Here is a 24,598-nt window from a genome sequence, read left to right as displayed (position 1 = left end):
CCTCTGCATTTCTCGCCCACAGGTGTGAGCGCAGACTTTCGCCGGCAATCACTGACATGCCCTCGTCAATTAGTCGCTGTGGATCAGAAGAACGACTCGCCCAAATGTGACCTTTGTATCCCTTTCTGTGGATGGGGATTCGAAAGTTAGTTCGACATGGGTCATGGTCACATGCCTGTCGAATTCGAAGACGCCGAGTATGTCTTCGGATGGATTATTGAAAGTAATCGGGAGGCACTATTAGCGTTTCAGAGTGCTGTAACTCCTACGCACAAACATTATTATACAGTTGCAATCGTTCAAGATGAGTACAGTAGCACTGGTTCGTGAACGATCGACTTTCAGGATAGGGTCACCCACCCATTTGGGAATGATCCCGAATGTTAAAGCTCCGCTCGAAACCGGAAAGCCCCTCTAATTCTAATTAGACTCGTTCGTCGGAGGTTTCGCTCCAACCAACAAGGCATTGGGAAGTCCACGATGCCCAAGCTTTCTGGAAAGGTGAGTCCACAGGTATCATTACGAAATTTTAGTCTAATGGTCCTCGCTAGCTCATCCAAGAAGCGAAAAATGGAAGTCCATCTCGTCTTCGCGAACTTGCTTCCGCCCTCCAACCCAACAACTATGTGGTAGACGCTCTCGAGGCCTGCACCGCCCCTTTGGTCCGGAACGACGGGCTATCTCATCTACCCTTATCCATGTCTGAGCTTGACCTTCGAATTGCCGCACTTTCCTGTTTGAATCGCGTAGCCGAGGTCTGTTCGCAAGGGGTTAAACGCCCACTCAAAGAATCGACCATCGCGCGACTTCTAGAGATTATGGGGGCACTGGTGGAGGGTATAGTCGCGACTACGGTTGCCATGCTCAAAGCAGGTGATCCTGACCTTAATGTCTTGGGCGACATAGCGGATTCATTGACCGGGATGCTAAGCCTGGATCCCCGATTGGAAACTATCCTCCGCTCCTCATCCGACATAATGAGGCTTACCTTGATCATCTGGATCCCTCATGCAACCACCGACGGCCGACTTATGATTGACCTCAACCACCAGGGCGTCATGAAATGGACGATGAAACTCCTTGAGGGCCCGCACAACCTCTGGGACCCGATTTTGGATTCCAGGGTGAAGCTGAAGATGTTCTGCAATACCCTCCTCATCCGCGTTGCACAGCTCGGTGGGTTGTGTCAGGACCCGCGCTTCTCGACGGACACAGTCGTCGACTATGCGAAAACCATTATGAAGATCACAGAACTCGTCCGTCGGAACCCAGCCATCCTCGCACGCCTTCGGAAAGAAGGGTATCTTCGCAGCTGGACGCGAACCATCGTGGCCCTGTACCCCCGCTTTAAGCGACACGAGATGATGCTTCCCTTGGTTCGGTCCCAGCTGAACAACATCTGCGCGCCGTACAGCCCGCCTTTGAAGAATCTGGCAGAGGCTCTCTCAGGGGGCTTGATGGCCGTCGTCTTGGATCTGCTACGACAGACACCTGTACCCCCGAGAGGCAGTAGGGAGAAGAGACATGGTCACAATCTGTATAACCTATTCCTCCCCTACGTGTGGTACCCTCGGGGTCTCCTAACCCTCGGCCATTCGCTCGGGAAAACGCCAAACATAGGCACCATTGAAGATGAAATACGTGGAAAGCGTCATCTTGCTTTGGATTGGATTGGATGGATGGGGTTGCAGTTCAATGGAAAGCAGGCGTTGGAAGGGATTAACAAGGCCTCGTGCACTGCGATCTGCGATAACGAAACTGTAAGCTCTGGCTTCACTGTGCTTTTCGCTAAAGATGATGCCCACCAACACTCCAGCACCGGACTACCTGCGTCAATGACAACGAGCTGACTATTCAAGGGTTCAAGATGTGCTCCGGCTGCCATTCGGTATGCTACTGCAGCCGCACCTGCCAGAAAGAAGATTGGAAGAGGCGGCATCGGAACGAGTGTTCAGACATGCGTATCAGCTATCTGGGTAAACTTCCATTCTGCTATATACCGCGACGTCAAGGACTGATCTTATGAACCAACAGACCGACGAAAAAGGAAGATACACTATACACCTACAGATCGGCTTTATCAAATCATACTCCTCGAAGAGATCTATGACACTGAAGCAGAGGAGGCCGCGAAAATGACGGCAAAGGCTTATCCTGGATTTCACCCCCGCGAGTTGATCAGTTTCAGGAACTGCACCGGGGGACAAGCCGGTGCTGGTCACGCGTGGATACCAACTCCAATCGACAGGTACATTCGCGACCAAGGGTCTACATTCGTCGATGATTGTATTCATACCAAAAAGCGAGTGGATGACTTCATCGAGGAGCATAGGAAGGAGAGAAAGGAGAAGAGAGGGTTGATGGAGACAGCCTTTACTTGGGATCTAGATACGTTTGTCTGTCTCTTCACGGAGCACGAACTTGACGAGAAGAGTGGGAAGTGGAAAATCATACGAAGCTTAGTTCGATACGGGTAAGTTTCCCGTTAAAGTGGATACTGGATTAGAAGCTCATTGGTCTCATTAGGGGGCAGGAAATTCCAGAATCCCAAAAGTGGAGATATAATCGTACTTTTTGAGACGCTCGAGTAAGTCGTTGGAGCTCCACGAACGAGAGAGGGGAATGGCATTGTTTCCTTCGACCCGAGGCGGCGTATTTGTGGACCAACACTATTATGATTCGCAAACGCAGCTAATATATAAAGTCCATGGTAGTATCAATGCACTGGAAACTAAAGGGAATAAAACGAATGTATCTATTCAATGGTACTCAGTTACGTCCGTAGGGGAACACCTGGGTGCAGACAGGGGTACCGCTCTCGTCCTTGGGCAAGGACTCGAAGAAGAACTGGAGGTTGATATTGAGATTCCTCCTCAACACGCCCTTGGGGTTGGGGTACAGTGCCTTGAGCGTCTTGTTGACAAAGTTCTCGTAGAACCCGCAGAAATCGAGAAGACTGCCCAAGCTGTCATCCACCGTGAAGTTGTTGACGCCTCCGACGTTCCTTCCTGGTTGGAAAGGGTGAGCGAGGAAGATGGCTCCCGCATCTCCAGCAACAGGCGCTGCAGGCCTGAAGAAATCAGGAGGGTACATCATGTCCCTGAAGAAGCTTTCGGCTGTGGCCATGTCGAGCTGCCCTGCTTCGGCCCCTGTCTTTCGCCCATCGACGAAGAAGAGAGACGGGAACGAGGCTTCCGCGTAGGCGGTGAGATGGCGCAGTCCGACGAGAGAGAACTCGGGGTTGGTTGCAATGGATTGTTGGATGCGGTGGAAGCGAAGCTCCCCAGCGACGGTCATGTTGAAGAAGCCGTTTCCGTACACCGCGCTGAAATTCTTGAACTATAGTGGTATAACAGTCGTCAGCAAAGAGAGGCTCAACCTTATAACTCGAGGTAATTTACCTGGTCAAACAGCTCCTGGTTGAAGTTGTGATTATCGCCGAAGAAGGCGTCGCCTCGCGTCAAACTGGCATCTCCTTCGAAGGTGCCGTGGTTGTTGAGACCTCCGACGATGGCCGGGGGAGGAGGATCGGGGCCTGTCTTGCGCGTCTTCTCGCCGATACTGAGCAAGTCAGTGACAAGGTTGCCGTCGACGAGGTGAGCGACATAGGTCGTAAACCTAGCCAGCTCGTTCTCCATGTTGAAACCTACAATCTATTCAGTACAACGGCGAATGAGATACTCGACCGGGGACTGACCTTCTTGGACGGCGTCAATGATCTGGGATGGGCTGGCGACACCGTTGCGGGGGAGGTACTAAATGATGCGAGATTAGTTCACCACAATCTGAGAGTTCACGAATGGCGTACCCCATGGGAGGCTAGGGTGTTCAATCCAGGACATGGTCCACGGACGTCGCCCTTTTTGAGAGGCTTGAATGGATGGGCCTTGTCGTTCACGAGCTTAGCGCCAGTAAAGGCCGGAGGGCCAGGTGGAGGTGGAGGAACGCGATGCTTCAGCATCGGCATAACTTCGTCCAACTGTCGCTCCGATAGCCCGCCCAAAGATTGCCATGCCGGAAAGGCGTTGGCGAATTGACTTTGCGAAGCCAGTAAAGTGACCAAGGCAAGCTTGACTGTGGCGAACAGACCGTTCATCTCGATGTGGGGGATAGGAAGAGAGGAGAAGAGGGTGTATGATATCCTAACGACTTCATTGGCTGGTCAATTTATACCTTTTCCCGACAGTGATGGGATTAATCCCCGCAAAGTACCCAAGGACAGCTTTCCCTGGCCTTCGATCCAAACGCGTACACGGGACGACGGAAGTAACGCGGTAGGCATGACAAAATCAAAGTTGTTAAGCATCTTATGCCGAGAAGTTGTGAGCAAATGGGCACCTCACCTACGAATCAGGTTCGGCATGTCTGGTTGCCCCAATCTTTTCGGAAAGAACGCGTGGCTTCGCTCGCCCCAGATTCAAGTTGGCATGTTTCTCCGGCGCAGTAGTTTGAAGGAGCTGCAACCTATTCAGTGCGGTGCGAGTCCATGAAGCCCGATATGTCGATTTAGCAATCCGCAGGTCGATGAGCGCGTCAAGTATCTGATGGCGCAGCCGTTGCTGTGAGCAGGCTGGGTTACATGCTTCATGGTTGCTGAATAGTCGGCGACGCGAAATGTGCGGGTCGACGATGCCAAAGATGTGTCTGATGATAGTACCTTGGAAAGTGATCCGGCGAAAAAGCTTAGAGGCGTAAGCAATCGTCGTACGAGGCGGAGAGGTTGGATCTCGCAGCAGCAGAGAGCAGAATCACAGGTGCTGATTCAAGACGCAGAGAACCCTCGAGAGAAGACGAGCTCTTCCGTTCATCCGATGTTAGCACATCTATCAACGAGAAGAAGACTTATTGGGCCTGTCCCTGAGGTTCTTGTGGTGGCTCTGCCAATCGAACAAGGGCTGTGTGGGAGCGTGTCTGCCGTCAGATGGTGTGCCAGGAGTCGTGTTGGTTCTCTAAAGTCGCAGTCGCAGCCAGGGTCCTTTACGAGATGAATGGAGGAAACATAGACCATTGCAAACCATTGCCGGGCAGTACAACCCGACTTCTCAGGAAGAGGCTGTGAGCGAGTATGGCGAACCGCAGTTTTAGCAAATACCTCCGAGTTTATTGAATGACCGAACTTACAATCCTCTCTAGACGTGATGGATGGAGATGAAAGTGGTTTAAATCGAGGCTATCCCAATGCACTCAAGAAGGAGGACATGCTCGAAAGAGGGATTGGGGGAGCGAGAGTGGGGGGCAAGATGTGACCGGGCGGTCCCGTTGCTAGCATGATCCGACTCCCACGGTTAACGTTAAGCGCCCACTGTTCAGCGCACTGGGACTGCCCAGAGCCGCAAAGTTGTAAAAGGTATTACAGGAACGGATAATCAGTATCCGAACCATGGACATCATAGCTTACCGTAATTGATCTAATGTCTACGTTCAAGTCGTTGCGCGTGAGCGACTGAAATGTCCGAGTGATTACACTTGGGAAGCCGCACCGAGAAGCCTGGTACGATGGAACGCATGCTACTCGTCTCGAGCCTATTTGGCCACCGCCGAGAAGCCTGCTTTCCTTCAGTGGCAAATTGCCAAGGTACTTGAACTTCTTCGTCGTGAAACCCAATGCTACCATACAGGGCGTCAGCATATCTGAAATCCATTGGGTCATTCTTCCAGGGTATCTTGGTTAGGCGTATGTTACAATAGAAAGATATAAATATATATCCAGTTCACGAGCACTGTCCGCCAGCCACGTTAACCTGCCTCAAACCGGAAATCTCGGAATCCTTAAAGATCTTGACCTTCTCTTGGGGAATGTCCTTGAAGATTTCACCGAAGCGCTCAGCAGAGTTGTCCGCCCCCTCGACTTCACGGATCCAAATGCACGCAATGGCACCGGGTCCATGTTTGGCGAACCTATACGAGCAATGCATGTCAGTAAGAATGAAGGATGGTGTAAGAGAACAACGACTTACGCAGCAGCGTAGACCTCAGGATCCTTCTGGGTCGAGTCGCCAATCAAAAGCCACTTCTTGTTGGGATACATCTCCTGCAACCTATCGACGACACCAGTCTTGTACTCGAATGTGTTGCTGCTTGTAATGAAGTCGATGACCTCGGGGATATCGACGATCGTGAGATTCTGGGTGAAGAGAGGACCCTTGGCGCCAGAGAACGAAGTGTCGATGAAATCGTTCAAGAAGGGGTAGAGTTGGTAGGGGCTGGCGGTTAGGTAAGCGAAGGTGGGGTTGTTAAGGGAGGTAGCGAGAGCGCTGTAGAGCTCGGGCATTCCGGGGATTGGTTTGGGCTCCTCGAGGAAGGTGGATTTGACGAGAGCCAGCTTGTCGAGGACGTTCGAAATCTTGATGGTATCGTCGATGTCTGCGATGGACTACGGTTACGCTTAGAACTTCAAGACATCGGAAATGGTTACGCACCGGAGATGACGCCAAAGCCAGAATCGGGCGAAGCGAAGACAGAGGATTTGACAGTCCTCGAATCCAAGAAACCGGGAGTGAGGACAGCCTCAAGCTCCCCCGCAGCCTGGCAGTTGCCCAAGCTGACCACACCATTCACCAATCCCAGGTCCCTTCCATCCGTCTTGGGGAGCTTGACCTTGACGGGTCCACCAGCGCACCCATTAATCGTCAGCTCGGCCGCCTTGCCAGGAAGACCAATCGCAGTCCAAATCTTGATCCTCTCTTCGAGGATGCTGAGACTATTGCCGATCTGGATACCGAGCGAGTTGATGAACGCCGTTACAGCTGCGAGGTCAATACCGAGGTCGGGAGTGCGGAGGGAGACGAAGGCCTGGATTTGGAGGAGGGTGTTTGCGGCGTTGGATGGATCGGGATAGGCTAGGCCGTCGAACAGGAGGACTTCGTTGAAGATGTTGGGCGAGGATCTGGCAGTGACGCTGCTAGACTGGGGGATTGACAAAGGACGAGCGTAGACCGACGCGGCGGCGGCGAGGGGTACGACCAGACGTTGAACCTTCATTTTTCAGGTTGCGCAAGCTTGAAGGGAGTGTAAAGGGTATCTGAAAAGGAGTGGAGGTTGGAAAACAGGGATTTCTGCTTTGGATGGATGAATATGGATCAGACAGACAGCTCGGGTCTGCAGTCTGGAGACACTCACTTTGGAGAGGACCGCCGACTTGCGACAGTGAAGGTGGTAGTTTATCACAAGAACACTTGAGAACCACGCGTTAGCGATGAGTTTAGCTTTTATATCATTGTAGCCAATCGGTAACCGCCGTCAAGCGCACGGGCAGGGAGACATATGGTCGCTCGGGCTGATGGGAGTTTCTTCGGTCAGCTGAGGCGCAAACAATGCTGAAAGCTTCTCAGCCTCCCCTGCGAATCCCCCTTAACGTGAACTTTGAAGGATCCTGCCACAAGTCGAGCGTTGTTTTTATCACCTGCCAACTCGCCAACCATGGGGCAACCAATATGGGGAGACGAACGTTGTACGGATTTCGGGCGAGGTGGAAAGCCAGACGCTGTCGGTGATCCTGGGTGAAATTGAACGTTCCATTTCAAGCACAAAAAGAAGACGTGAGGACGTGGAGACGGTCCTCGATTGGTTGTGATGATTGGTGGTCAAGGAAGAGCATGCATTGGGCAAAGGTTCCGAAAACCAGCGAAAAACCCACGTTTCCCGTCCCATCATGCCATCAAGGCTGGGCATCAAAACGGATTGGCACCCAGGCGATGTTCAAGGCTCGACGGGGAAGCACAGTGTTCGATCCTGATAGGCGCGACGGTTTCCGGAGTGGGAAGCGTCATGAATGGTCTGAGAAACGTATACATTTTCTTTCTCCTGGTATTCACTTCCATCAAGATAAATAGGGTTTGTACTTAAGAAACTATACAACACGGCCAGCTTTGGTAAGTTCCTCTCCAACTCGACTGGTGAAAGAGTTCACAGCATTGGACCCACTGATCGTACTGCTGTGAAAGGCAATCGGCTGTGACAAGCGACTTTCGGGATGGATGGAGAACTCAGTCTCATCATGACGGACGAAGGATCTCCCGGTGGTCACTCTGAAAATGATCAATTGAGGTGCGAGAGCCTGCTCGTCGAGTAATTAAAGCGCATCGCGATCAAACCATACAATCCACTCACCGCGAAATTGGTGTAGAAAATGCCAACAACCATGCTGGCAGTGAGGAATGGCAATGCGGATGCCGGGGACTTTGTCACGTAAACTAGTTGCAGGACTCCGAAGAGGGCGAACAGAAAGCCGAACAGGGAGAGTGGAAGTGCTGATTCAATAAGGATCCTCGTCACGGTCCGGTACACCCCGACATTGCGACCAGGAAGGGACTTCGAGAAGTCCCGGTGCGCGCGAATGAGTTTGTATGCGATGAGGGATGTGGCAGTGACATTGGTTAGGAATGTAAACATCGAAAGCGCGGAGTTGATCTTGCGAGTGATCCCGATTTGAGTGAGGTCGCGTAGGGTTATGCCCGTGGAATCGCGAGATATGGTTGAGATTGTGAGGCCTGAGAAATGTACATGAAACATTCAGTCTGTACTCTGGCTGCTAAAGGTGACGAGTTCAGGTCTGACCTATGAATGAGAGATACATTACACCTGGTAAGACGATGACCCAGGGTGCGTTTTGCCAGATAATGTAGCATCTGTAAAGCTATTTCTCAGGCAGAATATGTCGTTGTAGATATTATCACTATACATAATCAGAGTACGCACCAAGAGACCGTCCCCAATCGTCATATAGAGGTACATGAGTACCTGACTCGTGACTTTCGACCAATGGGTATACATGACGTTCTCCGCTTGCCTGAACTCCTCGCCAGGTCCACTGAAATACATGGTCGTAAATTGACGATACAACTCAAATGCACTTGTCAGGGCGAGCAGAGTCAGGATGAGGAAGCTGATCGCGATGTAGGGCAGGCGTCCTTTGCGAAGGTCGCGAGGCGTTTGAAGGAAGGCAGATAGCCCGTAGATGCACATGAACGACTGAATGCCTGAACGGGGATAGCATCTTTAGCTACTTTAGTGATCGCGTTGGGAAACTTACCGACGTTGAGGACGGTCACAATGCTACTGACGTACATGGTGATCGCGCCATTGACTACCCATTTGTTCCAGAATTCCTCAGAGTCGGCCATGGTTCACGATGCCCAAGGGTCTGAGTAGAGTAGTAGTCCACGCTCTCTGAAAGCATAGAGAAGCGCTTTTATATCCGATTCTTTTCCCCCAGTATCTTAGAGAAGCAAACTGCGAGTAGGTAACCTATCGCTACTGGATCACATTCGAAGCAATGATCGAGGCTTCCAGTGTCAATGTAGGTGTACAGTGCGTTGATACCCCTGACTTGTGGCGCGAGAAGGCAATGTTCAATCTGAAACCGCTGGTAGGCCGATGGGCGCTTAGTGTAGACTGTTTGTTCAACAGGCAATGGCATCCATTCAAAACGCCCTTACCCGCTGACTCGAGTTTATATCGCGAGCAAATAATATCTTTATGTATCCATATCTCTTCTTTCTTTGAGAGTCCTGGTATCGAGGCGAGAGACGGAAATGCAGTGCTGCGAGCTAAGAAGCTCGAATATGGCCAAAATGGGCTAATGATCGCTGTTTAAGCGCAAGGGAAACTTGGCAGTCCAGCGAGATTGTTTCAGCTTTCTACTCCACTTCACACCTTGTTACACATTTTTGCACACTTCTGATCCCACGAACACCATTGACGAGTATACTGATTTGGCTTGCTGCAACGTCCTCCAAGTACTGTCGTCGTTACCGGGCTCTCTTATCTCACTTGTGTCAGTTTAACTGATGATATTCGGAGAACTCGTGTAATATCACTCCCTTTCTGACTTACTTCCTCGACCTCCCTCCCCAATAGACGCCGCCATCGGATTCGCATGTAAGCGCTCAAGGCGGCATCACTTTGGCGCGATCGGCACGCTCCACGCCCATGCCACACAGGAACAAACAAGGCTACAACAAACGGACCGTGTCGGCTGGATTTTGCAGGATGGCTTCGCTCCAAGACGACCGCAAGCCCCACGATGGCGACGACTCCGAGTGGACAGCGACCAAGGCCCGCTCACAAGTGCCATTATGGCTCCCAATATCAGCGGTAAGTGCTATCAAAAGTCTACAAAAACAATAAGAAGCCTAATGAAAATGGTTAGTTCGTAGGAACAACGCTAGCGCTGGCCATCCCCATGCTCATGGTCCGGCGTCAGCGCAATATGGTATCGAAAATGTCTCTACATGGGTCCACGGCTGCACCACCACGGAGACTGAAAGCCGGCGGAGGGGGCGCTACCGCAGAAGAAACCACAGCCAGGCTTAAATCTCTCGCGGCAGAACCCTCGTCGAGCCGTGCAGTAGATTTCAAAATGGAGTCGGCATCGGATTCTGAGGGTAGCGGCGTGGGGAGTATGATGTCGGCAATGTCGAGGCTGAATCTGCAGAATGCCCTGTTCGCTGGGAAGGCGTTTGCGATTGCTACGGCGTTGGTGGCTGTTGGAGGGACCGCGTTTGCGTGGACGGTTAAGAGTGTTATGGGTGTTCAGGATGTACGTGTCACCGCTCTATTTTCTTGATTTTATCAGTTTAATTGCGTCTGATTAGACTCGTGAATTCGGAATTCGCGTTCGAGCTTTCCTTTGGTCGGCATGGCCTGGTCTGACGTCAAGCATCCACCGCGCACCTCAGAACGACGACGAGCGCACAGAAGGGAATGCTGTTGCGCCGTTTGGGATTCAGGAGGAATGGAAGTGGGAGGAAGCTGAAAATAGACTGAAGAGAGCGTATGAGGAGGGTGGGTTCCCGCTATGGGCTAAGACCGCGTTGAGGGAGATGGAGGCGGAGGCTAGAGTCGAGCGAGCGAAGAGGCAGCGCGAGATTGAAGAGTCTTTGCGACAGCAAAAGGTGTAGAATTTTAGATCGTTGACTGCTCAGCTTATATATTTCTAGATTTGTAAATCTTAATCCACCGCCATTCACCTTGGATTTTGGGCTGTCATTGGGGCGGACTCTTACTACTACGTACAGGTCTTTCAGCACCGCATCAAACTTGTGGCGGCCTCGTCAGCCACTCTGGCCGCAACGCTCCCATCTACACAGTTGGGGGAGGGGTCTTGGGGTTCTTTCAACACCATCGCGCTCTTGTGCCCGAAGAGAGATGCAGTCGACGGAAGCCTCTGATTCGGAGACCGTGAGGGGGGAGGCCAATGGTACGAAACGATCCAGCCCACAACTTGAAGCCGCCACTGCATTTACTGATGTGTGGTTGACAATCCGACATTGGACGTCGATCCCGACATCATGAGAGATTCAGACCGTTGTCAACCTCGGGGTTCGCTCGTGACTATCATGGCTGAGGAGTCGAATCACTGTTCGATCCAAGCTTAGCTCGAACACTGGCAGCAGAAGAACCGACTTGCGCCACGACTGATATCAAGGCAGACACATCATTGAACAGTGCCCAGAAGGCGGATATTCATCTCTGGCGATCATGGTCGAACTCACCCATCCATAATTGGCAGAATACAGTGGTCTGGAGATTGCTTCCTAGCTTCCAAGTTCCAAGTTCGCCGCCCAGAACGAAGCGTGATGCCAGCCTGAGGATGACGCGTATCATGAAGAGCACTACATACGATCTTCATGGCGCTTTGCTCAGTCGAAGCGGACGCCTATCGAAAACTCGACCCTTCGACTTCATGATAACCAAACAACCTACTGTTACTGGAGCTTCAACCTCCCGACGCGATACCAATCCGCTCGGCGCCACACTACTCCCTAGATCTCCCTCCCACCCCGAATCCCAGGGCTTGGAATAACCTGTGGAGCGACGAGCCTCACCCTTCACGACAGAATGACAGATTGAGCGCCGGTTCTAACTTCTTGATCTCCGCCGCGCTCGATATTGAAACTTGGCCGCTGGCTGGAGACTATAACAGTGCACTGGGGACTATAATAGTGCACCCGTGGAGGTGAATAGGGAGGAGGGAAATATCCCCAAGTTTCATTGAGGTAACTGAAAGCCATGTCGCGCTCACGAGAGTTCCTGGAGAAACTGGCTCTGAGCCAGGTATCGACGGTGTACGCGACCAACACCATCGACGTCCTCAACATCGGTAAGCCCTGCTTCCCCTATCCTCTACTTCTCTTCTCTTCTCTTCGTGCCCCCTTGTCTGAACTCTCGTCCAGGATTATAGCTATTCATGCTCCTCTATGGGTTATCCACATTCCTCGACACACCCCGAAGCCTCCGAAAAGGACGCACACCCTACATCCTAATCAGCTTCCTCATCTTCATGCTATGCACGGTGGCAGTAGTCCTGGACTTGTTCATCCAATTCGTGTCGCTGTACTATTCAAACGCTGGTATAGACCATGCACGCGCGCAGACCAAGTACTACAGCCACTGGGCGACAGTCACGCGGTTCGCTGTAACGTATGCCGGGTTCGCGCTTGCGGACGGGGTTTTGGCGAGTCCGAGTCTGAGTGGACATAGAGTACTTATCCTAGTGCATAGATAGGAATCTAATTGTGACGAGTTGCAGCTGTGGCGTTGTTATATCATCCTCCAAGACGCGTGGTGGATCGTTTGTTTCCCCGGTCTTATATACTTGGCCAGCATAGGTGCGCCAGATCCGCTCTTATCTTCTCGATCAACTTGAAGCGCCTGTTAAGCGCTCGGCCCCTTCGCCTTTGATCTCCAGGCCTCTCAATCACCATCCTCATCCGCGACATAACAGGCACAACACTAACCAGCGAAGCCTCGACCCGCAAAACCGTCTAGATCGAAGTCGGGTTCATCGCTCTCGCCGTCTCAGTGAACACCATCACCACATCCATCCATCCTCGCTTACCACCTTATATATACAAGCCCACCGCGCCTTCTCTGCCACCCTGCCCGGTCGGAGCATGGCGGTGTACAGGGTCGCGGTGAGGGTCCTCGTCGAATCCGCGGTCCCGTTGACGGTCTTTGGGATTTTGTACCTCGGGTTTGTGTCTGCGCGGATGCCGAAACCTGCGGGTGTTAGTACGACGGAAGGTATCGATCTACGTTGTTGCTGTGCATGTTTTTTCGGCTGTTTATATCGCGTTTTCTGTGAGTGCTCGTTCTCATTCTCCCGCGATTCTTTATGATATAATGAAGAGTGAACTGAGCTGAACGATACATGCTACTTTGCTCCTTTATAGTAGTCACTCTTCCCGCAATTGATCATCTTCCGAGTCACGACTGGGCGATCGTTTGTCAGTCCTGAGAACTCGAAGCCACTGCTGGACCACACTGGTCGCTTCTCCCAGCCTATCCTGTTCCGAAGAGAGACTATAGACGAGATTTCATTAGGACTCTCTGATTCAGTCAATCCTCCGAGACCCGGCTCGCAGGGCGCCTCAGTCCGGATTTCGAAAGTTTGATCTCAGAAAGCAAGCGCTATTTACTAGGTATTCCAAGTAACTATGTACGTTATAATTTGTAACGCCGACTGTTAGCGGCACATGTACTCTAGTATGCGAGTTGGGTTCAACAGATACCTTTCATAACGGACTCGAAGCTCAAGATTGGAATATATACGCGTTCCAGAGCACACGATATCGATCCAGCGCACACGATCATCTACGTTAACTAACATCCTTCGACTATTGGGAGTTAGGCCAGTGGACTTTCTGCCTTCTTCAATTGTCGCTGCAAGGCATGTAGATCTACGGACGTTCCAGAGTGCTCACAGCGATGTTTATCATTGATGTGGACCTAATTCATGGACGATTGAGGACTGAAGGTGGGGTATGGAGTGTGTCAAGTGGCCCGGGTGGGCACTGGAAGAACGAAACTGCTAGATGGATGAAGTGCTGTATATACATGTGCCTATCATAGGATGGGAACGCTGGGCTTCGTTGATGATTCATCAATCACGGCGAACAAAGTGCTGTCGAATTAAATTTGATGTGACGCTGTCCACCAGGTTGGAGCTAGGTTGGCACTAGGTTGGAACTCACCTGCACCCAGCTGTCACCTTCGATTACACAAAGAACATATGAGGGGCTGTGTGCGCATGGCAGCAATGACGACGGGGTCTCTTTCAATTTCGGCCTCAAGTACGGACGGCCGGGGGTTTGGCTGCGTAGGATCACCGTCCACTCGTGGCAGCCAGGCATCATCAGATGATGGTGATTCTAATGTCATTGAGGGGTATCCAGCCCTTTTCCGCCTATCCAGAATTTGAAACCCAGTCTTAGACGCAGTTACAGTTACTATCATTGTCATAGAGTTGAAACGAACCTCACTTTCCCTTGAATAACTCACGAAGTATGAGGCTCTCACTTCTATAATTTTGCAAGTGTATGCGGCTATTATTTCTCTATGTTACTCTCAATTTTTTGCCACATCGAAGAGGCTGCTGCTACGCCAGACGAAAGCCGGCGAAGGGTGTCCAAAAGGCCTCAAAATCAGGGAGTTGAAATGAGTGTGACATCCCTGAGATCACTCCGCTGTCACATCATTCGCGACTCCGAAGCGAAGGGCGTGACAAAAGTGTGATCGTTTGATGGGAACGAGCTGCAACCCGGTGCAAATGGTCCCTCCTACCTGTCACGCTCGAGTACGTTTGTTCTCCCTCTCCATCGAGTACAGTCGGAGACCTCAAAGGTACTAGACTCAAAACAAAAATACCCTGAATCTGTGTTCCAAGTGTTTTTTCGCTCCTCCGAACTCCTGACCTTTCGAAAAGTACGAATTACGTGAGAATTTTGCGTGTGTCGCAAAAATTCTACCACTGATAACGCATTCTTCCAGCCACGGATTTCCCTCTCGTTGTAAAGAATGGACTCAGGTAGTCCCCGCATATACTCACACAAGAATATGCAAGAATTTGGGCCGATAAGAAAGAATCCAAGCCACGATAAGAGGCGTTTCAACTCTATGCACGCGTTTCAACCCCATGACAGTGATAGTAGATGAGCTGACGTTCAGCTTTGAAAACGGTTGCGGACCTTCAACATTTCCATCTCAGCGGACTTGAAGAGAATTCTGGTAGAACACCTTAATAACAAAATTTCCCTTTGTCATCGTGACAAAGGCAAAGTTGAGAGACTCAAACATCTACTGCATTTCTGGATTTTGTGTACTTTACGAGGTTTATTGGTAATTGATAGTATTATTGCACTGTAACCCACCACCCGAATATCTGAAGGACTTGCAAGTCTTTTTTGCCCTGCGAAAAATACGATAAATCGAGGTCGGTGAAACGTAGAGGGGTTTCAATCCCCCCGCTGGCCGGTGCTTGTTCTCGGTGACGCCAGCCCGAATCCTTACCTGGCCAGTGGCTATAGCCCGGCTCACGGCCTTCTTTCTGCCTCGCGTTTGCCACGCGCTGCCATAGCCCTCGAGTGCCCCTTTGTTTCTGAACGGAAAGGTACTCACAATGCTGGCTCCAGGTTGGCTCCAACCTAGTTCCGACCTAGTTCCAGTTCAGACGACTGCGTCACCCACGATCAAATTCGACAGGACTTTGTTCGCCGTGAATTCACACACCACACTTTAATTTAGCGCTTATGTACCTCGCTCGGGCGCTTGGGGAATAACCACGCGTTTTTTCTCGTCGGCACTGCCCATTTAAGACCATCAGATATCAAACAAGCTCGATGATTGCTTTCTATCGTACGCTGTCACCAGACCAGTTATTTCCTATCCACACTTCACTCTTTACTTCTCGCTCACCAGAGCGTCGACGTTCTGAGTCCCCCGTAGGCGCTTTAGACTTTGTCTATGAAACAACCCCCGCTCCAGAGTTGAGAAAGAATGGGCTGCGAAAGGTAAGTTGTAGATTGACCGGACTTGTAGTTTTCCAGAAGGATGTATCCATTCACCATGTACCTGCTGAACGAACAAGTTCTCTGTACCCGTCGCGATCCAGAATGTACTTAGTAATCATTGCGGAGCCAGGCTGCCGGTCGACGATTGAAGAACCAGTAATTTAAGTCCCCGGAATCTGCTAGGCTTGGAGCTCAATTCATCGCCGCACCCATTCGCCTTCAAGTTGAGTGGGGGAACTTCATCGACACAACATCAAAAATCACGCTACTAGTATGTACCTACTTGGAGCAAGGAGTATGCTTTCAAGGTAGTCTCCCGTACTCAGCTTGGTTACACTTTGAATCATGATCAGAGAGCATACCGTATCCCTGAAGTCAGCGCTGAGCATAAGTAGGCCGGATCATGTCGAACAAGGGTGCTATGTAAGTAGCTTCCAGGCCCATAAATCCGGTACTCCGAGTCTACATAGTATTAAGGCGGATGGCAGGGTTTCAAAAGGAAGATTCGGTTGGGACTCAGCGGGACAAAGATGAGTTTTCGTGCTCCTGATCTGACCGGGCGCCTGTGGCCTATCCCCTGACCGTGGAGTCTCGCAGAAGGTCGCGTTCAATGCCTGGCAGCATTTAGGGGCCCGGAACAACGGGACGACGACTCGACGACTATCCGGGCCTGTGAGAAAGTGTGATTAGTCATCCACTTCCGGATCTGGATGACGCCGCCAACGTCGCGCACTGGTGAGTCGACAACGAACGCAGCGCTTCAACGGAGCTAGCATCACCTTCCTTCTCTCTCTGATCTCGACCTGCTTCAACAGCCTCAACCAACGCAAACGACTGGATCAAACGACCTCATCCTTGGAAGGATACATAACCTTTTGCACGAACCAAGAACGGTTTGGGAACGAACATCATTGTCACGAATTCAACTCACTCCACCCACGCCGGCGTACGAACGGAAACGAAACGACGAGAAGAGAAGGAGTGCAAGGAAGTAGATTAGGGACACCACATTTCGGATAAAGGCGACGAAGGATAGCACAGAGGATACGAGTTTAGGAAACCACTACGACTACGACCACGAGCGCGAAGCAATCCATACACCGTTTGGGAGATTGATTGAGCAATGGCGGAACGCAACAACTCGAATATGCTGTTCGCCAACTTCAACCAGGATTTCTCGTGAGTTGCATTCACTTTGCTCTTAGGGATGCCCAGTATCACTCACCTAACGCTTATCCCCATCCCCGTCCCCGCGTCCGACGTTGTAGGTGTATATCAATCGGCACGAAGCGGGGGTATAGTATAACCAATTGTGATCCATTCGGGAGGGTCTATACGATGAGTGCGTATGTTCGTACTTTAGGTGACGTTAGGCTAATGTGGTGTGTTTATGTGGACTGGTAGATGATGGAGCAAGAGGGATAGTGGAGATGCTGTTCTGCACGTCGTTGATTGCGCTGGTCGGAGCTGGTGACCAACCCCAGAACAGCTCACGGAAACTGCAGATTGTGAATACAAAGGTGCGTACCCCCATTCCCTTCCCTTTAGCCAACGGATAAACGAACGAACGAATGAACGCAGCGACAATCCATGATCTGCGAGCTCCTCTTCCCATCCTCCATCCTAGCGGTCAAAATGAACCGCAAAACCCTGGTTATAGTGCTCGAAACGGAAATCTACATCTACGACATATCCAACATGCGCTTGCTCCACGTCATCGAGACCACCCCGAACCCAGAGGCCATCTGCGCCCTGTCCCCCTCCGCCGACTCGTCCTACCTCGCCTACCCATCCCCCGTGCCCTCCTCCTCCTCCGCGCCCCTCTCCGCACCCGGCTCCTCGGGCACAACCTCCACCTCCAGCAGCACTCCCGCCGCCCCCGCATCAAGCTCATCCGGCAGCGGCGACGTCCTCCTCTTCTCCACGCGCAGCCTCACCGTCTCCAACGTCATCCAAGCGCACAAGTCGCCCATCAGCCACCTCGCCATCAACAGCACCGGCACCCTCCTAGCTACGACCTCGGAGAAGGGCACCGTAGTAAGGGTGTGGTCGATCCCCGGTGCGGAAAAGTTGTATCAGTTTAGGAGGGGGACGAGGGAGGCCAAGATTTATAGTATGAATTTTAATGTGGTGTCGAGTTTGTTGGCGGTTAGTAGTGCGAATGGGACGGTGCATATATTTAAGCTTGGGAAGCAGGGTGCGTCTTTCGTCTATCTATCTCTTCGTATCCTCTTGGCTTGTTCTAATTAATCGCGTTGGAATGTTGGCATAGGCTCCTCGTCCAATGCGGATTCCAAATCCTTAACCTCAACTTCGGGAGGCAGAAAGTCCCCACCCGACTCGTTAGACGGCCGCGAGAGCATCAACACGAACAACTCGGAGGTGGTGGGCGGGTACGAAGCCTTTGCGGCGGACAAGAAGGAGCGTGCGTCGGGTGGGGCGAGCAGCTTTTTGAAGAAGAAGGGGCTGGGTGTTGCGAAGAGTTTGACTAGTTCGGTGAGTGGGGTGGTTCTCTCTCTTGTGTTCGGGGCTGGGGATTTGATGGGACAGTTGGGTTGGTTGGATTGAGACAGCTGGGTTGGTCAGGATGAGAGCGTCGTTGCGTTGTTTGCATGGCTGGACAGTTGCATGGACCCCGTGGCTGGATGGGTTATCGGCTTGGACTTGACTGGTCGGGTTAGGTTGGACAGGGCGTCGTATCGCCTTTCGAGCGTGGGCAGGCGATGGGGCCGCATATGCGCGCCGTGGTAGCCGCTGTCGCCTCACCCATCACCACGTCGTCCGTTCATCCGAGTCATGGACTCGCCCATGCCATTTACCACACCCTATGTCCTCATTTCCTCTTCCCCGCGCCCCCTTTCCCCCTTTCTCCTCTTCTCTATCCTAAAAATGAAGAGCAAGGTACTAACCTTACCAATCTGACATGGCACACAGGTGGGCGGCTACCTCCCCAACTCGATCACCGAAATCTGGGAGCCTGTACGGGATTTTGCGAGTTTGAGGCTTCCGAGTGCTGGGAGTGGAGGTGGGAGTGTGAGGAGTGTTGTTGCGTTGAGTGGGTGAGTGGTTTGTCCTTCCTTCCTTCCTTCCTTTTTTCTAGATCCTTGTTTACCCATTCCACCCGTTTTATCCATTTCACCTATTGTATCCGCTTCACCCACGTTTATCTATCCCACCCCCCTCGTTCCTTTCGTCTCGGTCTTGCCTCAACTCCCCAACTAATTATGATTCGAATTTTAGGACGATGCCACACGTGATGGTCATTTCTTCAGAGGGGTATTTCTATTTGTATAGTATTGATTTGGAGAATGGAGGCGAGTGTGCGTTGTTGAAGCAGTATAGGTGCGTTGTGGTTTCTTTTGTTTTTGTTTTTTTTGGGGGGTTTTTTTGGGTTGGGATTGGTATTTGGTTTGAGGTTGCTTCGTTGGGGCTTGGTTTGGTTTGAGGTTTGGTTTTCGTTGGAGCTTGGTTCCTTTTGTTCGTTGGGGACCGGGGACCTTCGTTGGGACCTTTGCTTTTCCCTTGGGATTTCGGTTTTAGGCTTTCTGGTTGGGAACGGCGCGAGCGATGTAAACTGACTCTTTATCCTGTCTAACAGTTTATTGGATTCGGTGGACGTGGATCCTGCTTCTGATGGGGGTCCGTAGTGGCTGTAGAGTTGGACGGAGGGAGGGGAGAAGAGGAGGGAGGAAGAGGCGGGAGGGGGTGAAGTGGGTAGTGGGCAATGGGGGGGGGGGGGGGGGCCTGCGTGATGAGGAAGATTGTGGTCTTTTTTGTGACGGGTGGGTTGCGGGTGGGGTCGAGGTGTCCTTCGTATCGCTCGTGTATCATACTAATACGCGGAGGAGTGTGTTCCCCAGACTGTCCGATTCACCTTTTTCGTCCTCCTTCCCACCGCTCTGTCGCATGTCAGTGCTAGTCCTTCTTCTGGCACTCGTCTGGTAGTAGCCCTCGCGTTCGTAGTATACGTAGCCCTCGCAGTCGGCATTCGTAACACATATCATGTATTGTAGTTTTATCTTTTATCTTTCCCATTTGTTCTTGGACGTCTGGGATTTTTTTTGTTGTTTGTTTGCTATTACTCACTGGCCACTGGTTTTTTTTTTCTTGCGCTTGCAATGAAATGTCGTTTTCTTTGAAGCTAGTTAGTGTCCGATATTCGGTCTGGGGGTATGATGGTTTTGGGTGAACTGGTCGTGAATCATGATCATGAGAGCGGCGAGGGACGGTGCGTGTTGGAGGGTTGTATGTACTTAACCAGGTGACGATCTGCGTCCATTCTCGCTCTCTCTCTCTCTGTGAAGTTGGGAGATTGACAATAAAGTAACTTGGGTAACATGGCCCACCCAAACTTTCTCTTAGCCGAACCCCAAGTAGTTTTGGTTCCCGCGCTCGGATTGCTTGGCTTGGCGTACTTGGACCGGCCCTAAAGTAACATAAGCGCCGAGCTTCGCGTAGTCGATTGGCTTTAACTTCATTGTCCATGGGTAGAGGAACTTCAATGAAAGCTATAGTAGGTTTGGTCCGATCCGAGATTGTATGACCTCACGCACAGCCATACTCGTCCTCGCGCACTCGATGGGTAGCATGTAGGTCTGCGCGACGGGATATACACCCCCGGGCCAATCGTATCCAAGTCCGTACCTATCCCTACTTTTGTGAGGGCAACATCGTTACAAAAAGGTGTGCATTCGCCCACCCACTTATTTAAGTCCCGTCGTCAGGCTATTGTACTGGCCATAATAAGGCTCTGCACGCACATCTCATCCCGCCGAGGCTGTTCTTCGACTTGGAATGAACCCATGGGCCACACTTTATTCTAATGCCGTATTACCAATCAACGGCTCCCTGGTATATAAGACAGCACCTAGTCGATTGCACTAGGGTCAAAGACAATTCTATTCTATTTCACCCCACTTGCACCACTCCCACTTTCAACAATACTCACGATGAACGTCAACCAGAGCAACTGCTCCAGTATCCAAGACGGCGCTAGAATCATCGCGGGCGACTTTGTAGATCCCGAGAGTGTCTTGATGGTCAATGGCCAGCGTGTGTACCCCACTGGCACTACACCCCCGGTCTTCAACTCGGGGGATGACACGCCGCTGCAATTCGTAACGGCCAATGATAGCGCCAACGTCGCTAGGGGACCTGGCGTCGATAATACAGGTAAGGTCTTGAATTCAAGAACCTTCAGTTGCGAGGGGTGCTCTGTCAGCTGATACTTACTACAGCGGCATTTTCAGGGCGGCAGCGTCACGGTGGATCGACTCGGGACCAGCCCACTACTACTAACTCTAACTCGCCGGGCGGCACTCCTATCTACAACTCTGCTGGCAAGGTCATTCGCAGTGAGTAGTCTTAAATTGTGTTCCAGTCTTGGGAGCCTCTGTCGGCTGATATTAGAGCTTTAGTCAAGCATGGATAAGGCCCGACCAGGGTACGTATTTTGTATACAGTATTAAAACTCTAAGGACTTGGTCTGACATGAAACTGCAGCGAACTTGCAACTTGGATATTCCAACCAAGCCCAGCGCAAGTGAGAAGCGCAGTATCAATGCTGTGCAGCCTGTATTTGTAGATCGTCGCCCAGGTGGCCCCGATTATTCCTGTACCTTGAATGCATATGGCGATAGTCGCTCTGTATATGGATATCTTTTTCAATCTCTATCAGTGATCATAACGAAAGTTGAGCTCAGTCGGGACAACGGGGCCTTGGTTTTACGATGCACCGACTCCCGAGTTCTGAATCGGTACTAGTATAAGTATTCACCGGTATGTATGGAGGTGGCGCGGGCGCTTCTATCTGTCAAGTTGTTCGGGTTCGATTTTCGATGTCTATCGCTCATAAGGTATAGTACGTACTTACATAGCCTACTGTGAACTTGAGTCTTGACTTGAGACACCCGAGATCCCCGGGAACTGACAACAGTCAACTTGGCTTCAATAGATGACTGTCAGTTCATTCCTTGAAGTAAAGGCTGTGGCCAGTGAGGTTGTGCTTTTGGGATGTATGGCGCTCCACGTGGGAGATTGGGATATGTATTACGGTGGCAGGTTCCTGGTCCATTTATTGGGTCAGTGGTCTGGGTCCATACGTGCCAGTGCGTCCGAGGGCAGCCGTAGACTCGTCGGCGTCGACGCTGTTACCTCCCAATCATGATTCATCGATGCTAATTACCCAGGCCTCAGGATCGACGGGCGCCAGAGGTCGATCGCGACTCGCGAGGAGCGGAAGCAAATCCGAGTCCGTGACAGGTACGGAAGCAAAAAGCGGACTGAAGATTTTACCTTGGAGGGAGAACGCGAACAATGCATATGTTTGTGGAGTATCAAAAAGACGATTCCCGGAAGGGAGTTATAGTATGTAAATCGATAATACACGGAGGAGACGCCCGTGATCATCGCGAGTTTCTACTGGTCTTTGGGCGGCCAACACGATGATTGGCCTGGAACCAACGGGGACACGTTTGGGGTGGTTCTTCGGGCCTATCTCTCCGCCCGGCCACGGTACCAGTGCGGAGCAAGCTGGAAAGGTACATAAGTGATAGTACATAAGTATAGCGGCGCCCTTCTGCCAGTGGAGATCCTTTTTTTCTTTCTTTTGAGACCGCGCTCTGGCTCGGGCTTCCACAGCCTCCACCTCGTCATCCCCCATTCAAGTTCCAACACTCAGAGACCGCCGGTTGAACGTTGGAGATTTGAGAAAGTATGGCGTCGGCGCCGCCTTCGAGGGAGTTTCTGGAGCGTATGGCGCTCAACCAGATCGCTATGGTGTACGCTACGAATGTGGTGGACGTGCTGAACATCGGTGAGTTTTCTCATTTCTAAACCCAGTCCCATTGTTCACCTGGCGACCGCCCTCCCCCTCCCTCCCCTCCTCCAAACGCGACTCCTTACTCCTTACAAATCAATCAAACCCAGGCCTCCAACTGTTCATGGTCCTCTACGGCCTTACCATCTTCCTCGACACGCCCGCCAGCCTGCGCAAAGGCCGCGCCCGGTACATCGTCCTCAGTTTCATCATCCTCGTCTTATCCGCCCTGGCCGTGATATTCGATCTGTTTGTGCAGTTTGAGACGTTGTACTATTCTGGTCCGGGGATTGAGCATGCGAGAGCCATGTCCAGGAATTTTGGGCATTGGGCGGTGTTTGCGAAATTTGCGGTTACGTATGCGGGGATTGCCCTTGCTGATGGGATTTTGGTGAGTTGTACATACTTTTTTTGAGGCTGGGGTGTGCCTTTTGTTAGGGGTAGTTGAAGGATGGAGAGCTGATCGTGGTGGAGACGACTAGCTTTGGAGGTGTTATATTATCTTGGGAAATCTGTGGTGGATTATCTGTCTGCCTGGGCTTATGTACCTCACCGTCATAGGTGCGTCGAACCCTCTATCCGCGGTTATTCCTTTTGTCCAAGTAATGCATCGTACTTACTCTCTTCTTCTTCCTCACCAGCCCTCGCGATTACCATCGTCGTCCGCGACATAACAGGAACAACCCTGAGCAGCTCCGCCGAAACCGCCAAAACGATCTGGATCGAAGTAGGCTTCCTAACGCTCACCGTAGCCGTGAACCTCATCTCGACCTCCATAATCGCGTTCCGGCTCATCCGCGCGCACCGTGCATTCTCAGCGTCGCTACCTGGGAGGAGTATGAAGGTGTATAGGGTGGCGGTTAGGGTTTTGGTCGAGTCGGCGCTGCCGTTGACGTTCTTTGGGGTGTTGTATTTGGCGTTTGTGGGGAGGAGGATGGCGCTGCCGAGTGGTATCACCCCGACTCCGGGTGTCCTGCATACGACTGTTGCGGTGCATGTGTTTGGAGCTGTGCATATTATGTTTTCTGTGAGTTCGTTTTACTTTATCTGTGCTACCTTCATCGGATTCGTGGGCCAGTCAAAGCTGATCGCGATTGTTATTTTTTGTAGGCGCTTTCCCCTCAGCTCATCATATTCAGAGTGACGACTGGACGGTCGTTCGTCGGACAGCGCGGATCCAGCGCGTCGTTGGATAAGGAGAATTCCAGTGCGAGTAGGTTCTTGCAGCCGATCGTGTTCCAGAGGGGCGGAGGCAGTGAGATTGATACAGAGTTGTGTACGTCTCTGCATCCTGATCCGCCAGGGATTCGACGTCCTGGCTCGGATGTGAATGAGAAAGGTGTGAATAATTAGAGAATATGATTTGATTTTTTTTTGGTATGTGTGTGTCCGTTATGGACTCTCGTCTTTTTTGTATGTATTGTATAATTAGCGGAATCGTGTCCAGACGTTGAAAGAGACAAAAATAGTACCCCCCGTTTATGCTCCACTCTCATCTTCAGTCAATTGAAGGTCCGAGCGCCCATCCCCAGGGGCTGTTGGGCCTATTACGAGGCTGGGCGCTTAAATGTGTGGGAAGTCGGGTCGATCATCCCGGTGATCCACCTTGGGAAGCGCTTGGGCGTCACGCCCACCCCCTTGTGGCCATTAGCAATCATTTATTCGAGGATAGAGTGGGCATTGTTGGTTGAAAAGGGAATTTTGGACGAAGATAAAAGCAGAGGTTTCTTGGTTATCTGCCTCGCTCACCCATTTTTCGACATCTGACCTGGCGCTCGGGCGAATCGGGGCGATTAGAAGAGGCAATTTCTCTAGTCGCAATTGCAAAGGTTCGCATATGATGCTCTGAGGATTGTGACTAACATACTCTTGGTGGTGATACTAAGTACTACTTAGTTGTTCCCGTCAACTGCCAACAAGGCAAGGCAGTCGGTCAGAAACAGCGTCCTATACCATGCTCAAATCAGCACGGCGTCACTGGTAACGCGCA

The 24,598-nt window shown here is 51.5% G+C and overlaps 9 protein-coding genes across 9 annotated transcripts; 6 read left to right on the top strand and 3 right to left on the bottom strand.

Annotated features, from left to right (window-relative positions):
- Positions 1-480: 480 nt before the first annotated feature.
- Positions 481-2,578, top strand: CC1G_08980 (hypothetical protein; the record flags this gene model as incomplete). Its single annotated transcript, XM_001838764.1, has 5 exons — positions 481-501; positions 552-1,760; positions 1,817-1,976; positions 2,035-2,473; positions 2,527-2,578. The coding sequence occupies 5 exons, from the start codon at positions 481-483 to the stop codon at positions 2,576-2,578; spliced, it is 1,881 nt and encodes a 626-aa protein (XP_001838816.1).
- A 191-nt stretch (positions 2,579-2,769) lies between these two features.
- On the bottom strand, positions 2,770-4,096 carry CC1G_08981 (hypothetical protein; the record flags this gene model as incomplete). The annotated part of the gene is made up of 4 exons (XM_001838765.1): positions 2,770-3,339; positions 3,402-3,646; positions 3,698-3,755; positions 3,809-4,096. 4 exons carry the CDS (start codon positions 4,094-4,096, stop codon positions 2,770-2,772), a joined length of 1,161 nt encoding a protein of 386 aa, XP_001838817.1.
- A 1,312-nt stretch (positions 4,097-5,408) lies between these two features.
- CC1G_08982 (hypothetical protein) lies at positions 5,409-7,155 on the bottom strand (the record flags this gene model as incomplete). Its single annotated transcript, XM_001838766.2, has 6 exons — positions 7,120-7,155; positions 6,420-7,055; positions 5,958-6,363; positions 5,753-5,898; positions 5,481-5,607; positions 5,409-5,415 (listed from the first exon to the last, which is right to left on the bottom strand). Exons 2-6 carry the CDS (start codon positions 6,979-6,981, stop codon positions 5,409-5,411), a joined length of 1,248 nt encoding a protein of 415 aa, XP_001838818.2. The 5' UTR covers positions 6,982-7,055; positions 7,120-7,155.
- A 694-nt stretch (positions 7,156-7,849) lies between these two features.
- On the bottom strand, positions 7,850-9,122 carry CC1G_08983 (hypothetical protein; the record flags this gene model as incomplete). Its single annotated transcript, XM_001838767.2, has 5 exons — positions 7,850-8,056; positions 8,110-8,489; positions 8,557-8,635; positions 8,698-8,978; positions 9,032-9,122. The coding sequence occupies 5 exons, from the start codon at positions 9,120-9,122 to the stop codon at positions 7,850-7,852; spliced, it is 1,038 nt and encodes a 345-aa protein (XP_001838819.2).
- An 868-nt stretch (positions 9,123-9,990) lies between these two features.
- CC1G_08984 (hypothetical protein) lies at positions 9,991-10,974 on the top strand (the record flags this gene model as incomplete). The annotated part of the gene is made up of 3 exons (XM_001838768.2): positions 9,991-10,095; positions 10,151-10,540; positions 10,596-10,974. 3 exons carry the CDS (start codon positions 9,991-9,993, stop codon positions 10,899-10,901), a joined length of 801 nt encoding a protein of 266 aa, XP_001838820.2. The 3' UTR covers positions 10,902-10,974.
- Positions 10,975-16,914: 5,940 nt separating this feature from the next.
- Positions 16,915-19,438, top strand: CC1G_08986 (autophagy-type protein 18; the record flags this gene model as incomplete). The annotated part of the gene is made up of 9 exons (XM_001838770.2): positions 16,915-16,970; positions 17,007-17,055; positions 17,165-17,311; positions 17,373-17,988; positions 18,064-18,287; positions 18,378-18,503; positions 18,726-18,850; positions 19,032-19,133; positions 19,390-19,438. 9 exons carry the CDS (start codon positions 16,915-16,917, stop codon positions 19,436-19,438), a joined length of 1,494 nt encoding a protein of 497 aa, XP_001838822.2.
- Positions 19,439-20,740: 1,302 nt separating this feature from the next.
- CC1G_09200 (hypothetical protein) lies at positions 20,741-21,222 on the top strand (the record flags this gene model as incomplete). The annotated part of the gene is made up of 3 exons (XM_001838771.2): positions 20,741-20,963; positions 21,029-21,145; positions 21,209-21,222. 3 exons carry the CDS (start codon positions 20,741-20,743, stop codon positions 21,220-21,222), a joined length of 354 nt encoding a protein of 117 aa, XP_001838823.2.
- A 406-nt stretch (positions 21,223-21,628) lies between these two features.
- On the top strand, positions 21,629-22,158 carry CC1G_15742 (hypothetical protein; the record flags this gene model as incomplete). The annotated part of the gene is made up of 3 exons (XM_002910267.1): positions 21,629-21,646; positions 21,745-21,898; positions 21,980-22,158. The coding sequence occupies 3 exons, from the start codon at positions 21,629-21,631 to the stop codon at positions 22,156-22,158; spliced, it is 351 nt and encodes a 116-aa protein (XP_002910313.1).
- Positions 22,159-22,402: 244 nt separating this feature from the next.
- Positions 22,403-24,175, top strand: CC1G_09201 (hypothetical protein; the record flags this gene model as incomplete). Its single annotated transcript, XM_001838772.2, has 6 exons — positions 22,403-22,605; positions 22,719-22,999; positions 23,091-23,169; positions 23,250-23,635; positions 23,719-23,884; positions 24,141-24,175. The coding sequence occupies exons 1-6, from the start codon at positions 22,506-22,508 to the stop codon at positions 24,173-24,175; spliced, it is 1,047 nt and encodes a 348-aa protein (XP_001838824.2). The 5' UTR covers positions 22,403-22,505.
- Positions 24,176-24,598: the final 423 nt, after the last annotated feature.

The sequence above is a fragment of the Coprinopsis cinerea genome (assembly GCF_000182895.1).
Source record: "Coprinopsis cinerea okayama7#130 chromosome 11 map unlocalized cont3.11, whole genome shotgun sequence".
Taxonomy (NCBI): domain Eukaryota; kingdom Fungi; phylum Basidiomycota; class Agaricomycetes; order Agaricales; family Psathyrellaceae; genus Coprinopsis; species Coprinopsis cinerea.
This window is presented reverse-complemented; position numbering and strand designations above follow the sequence as displayed.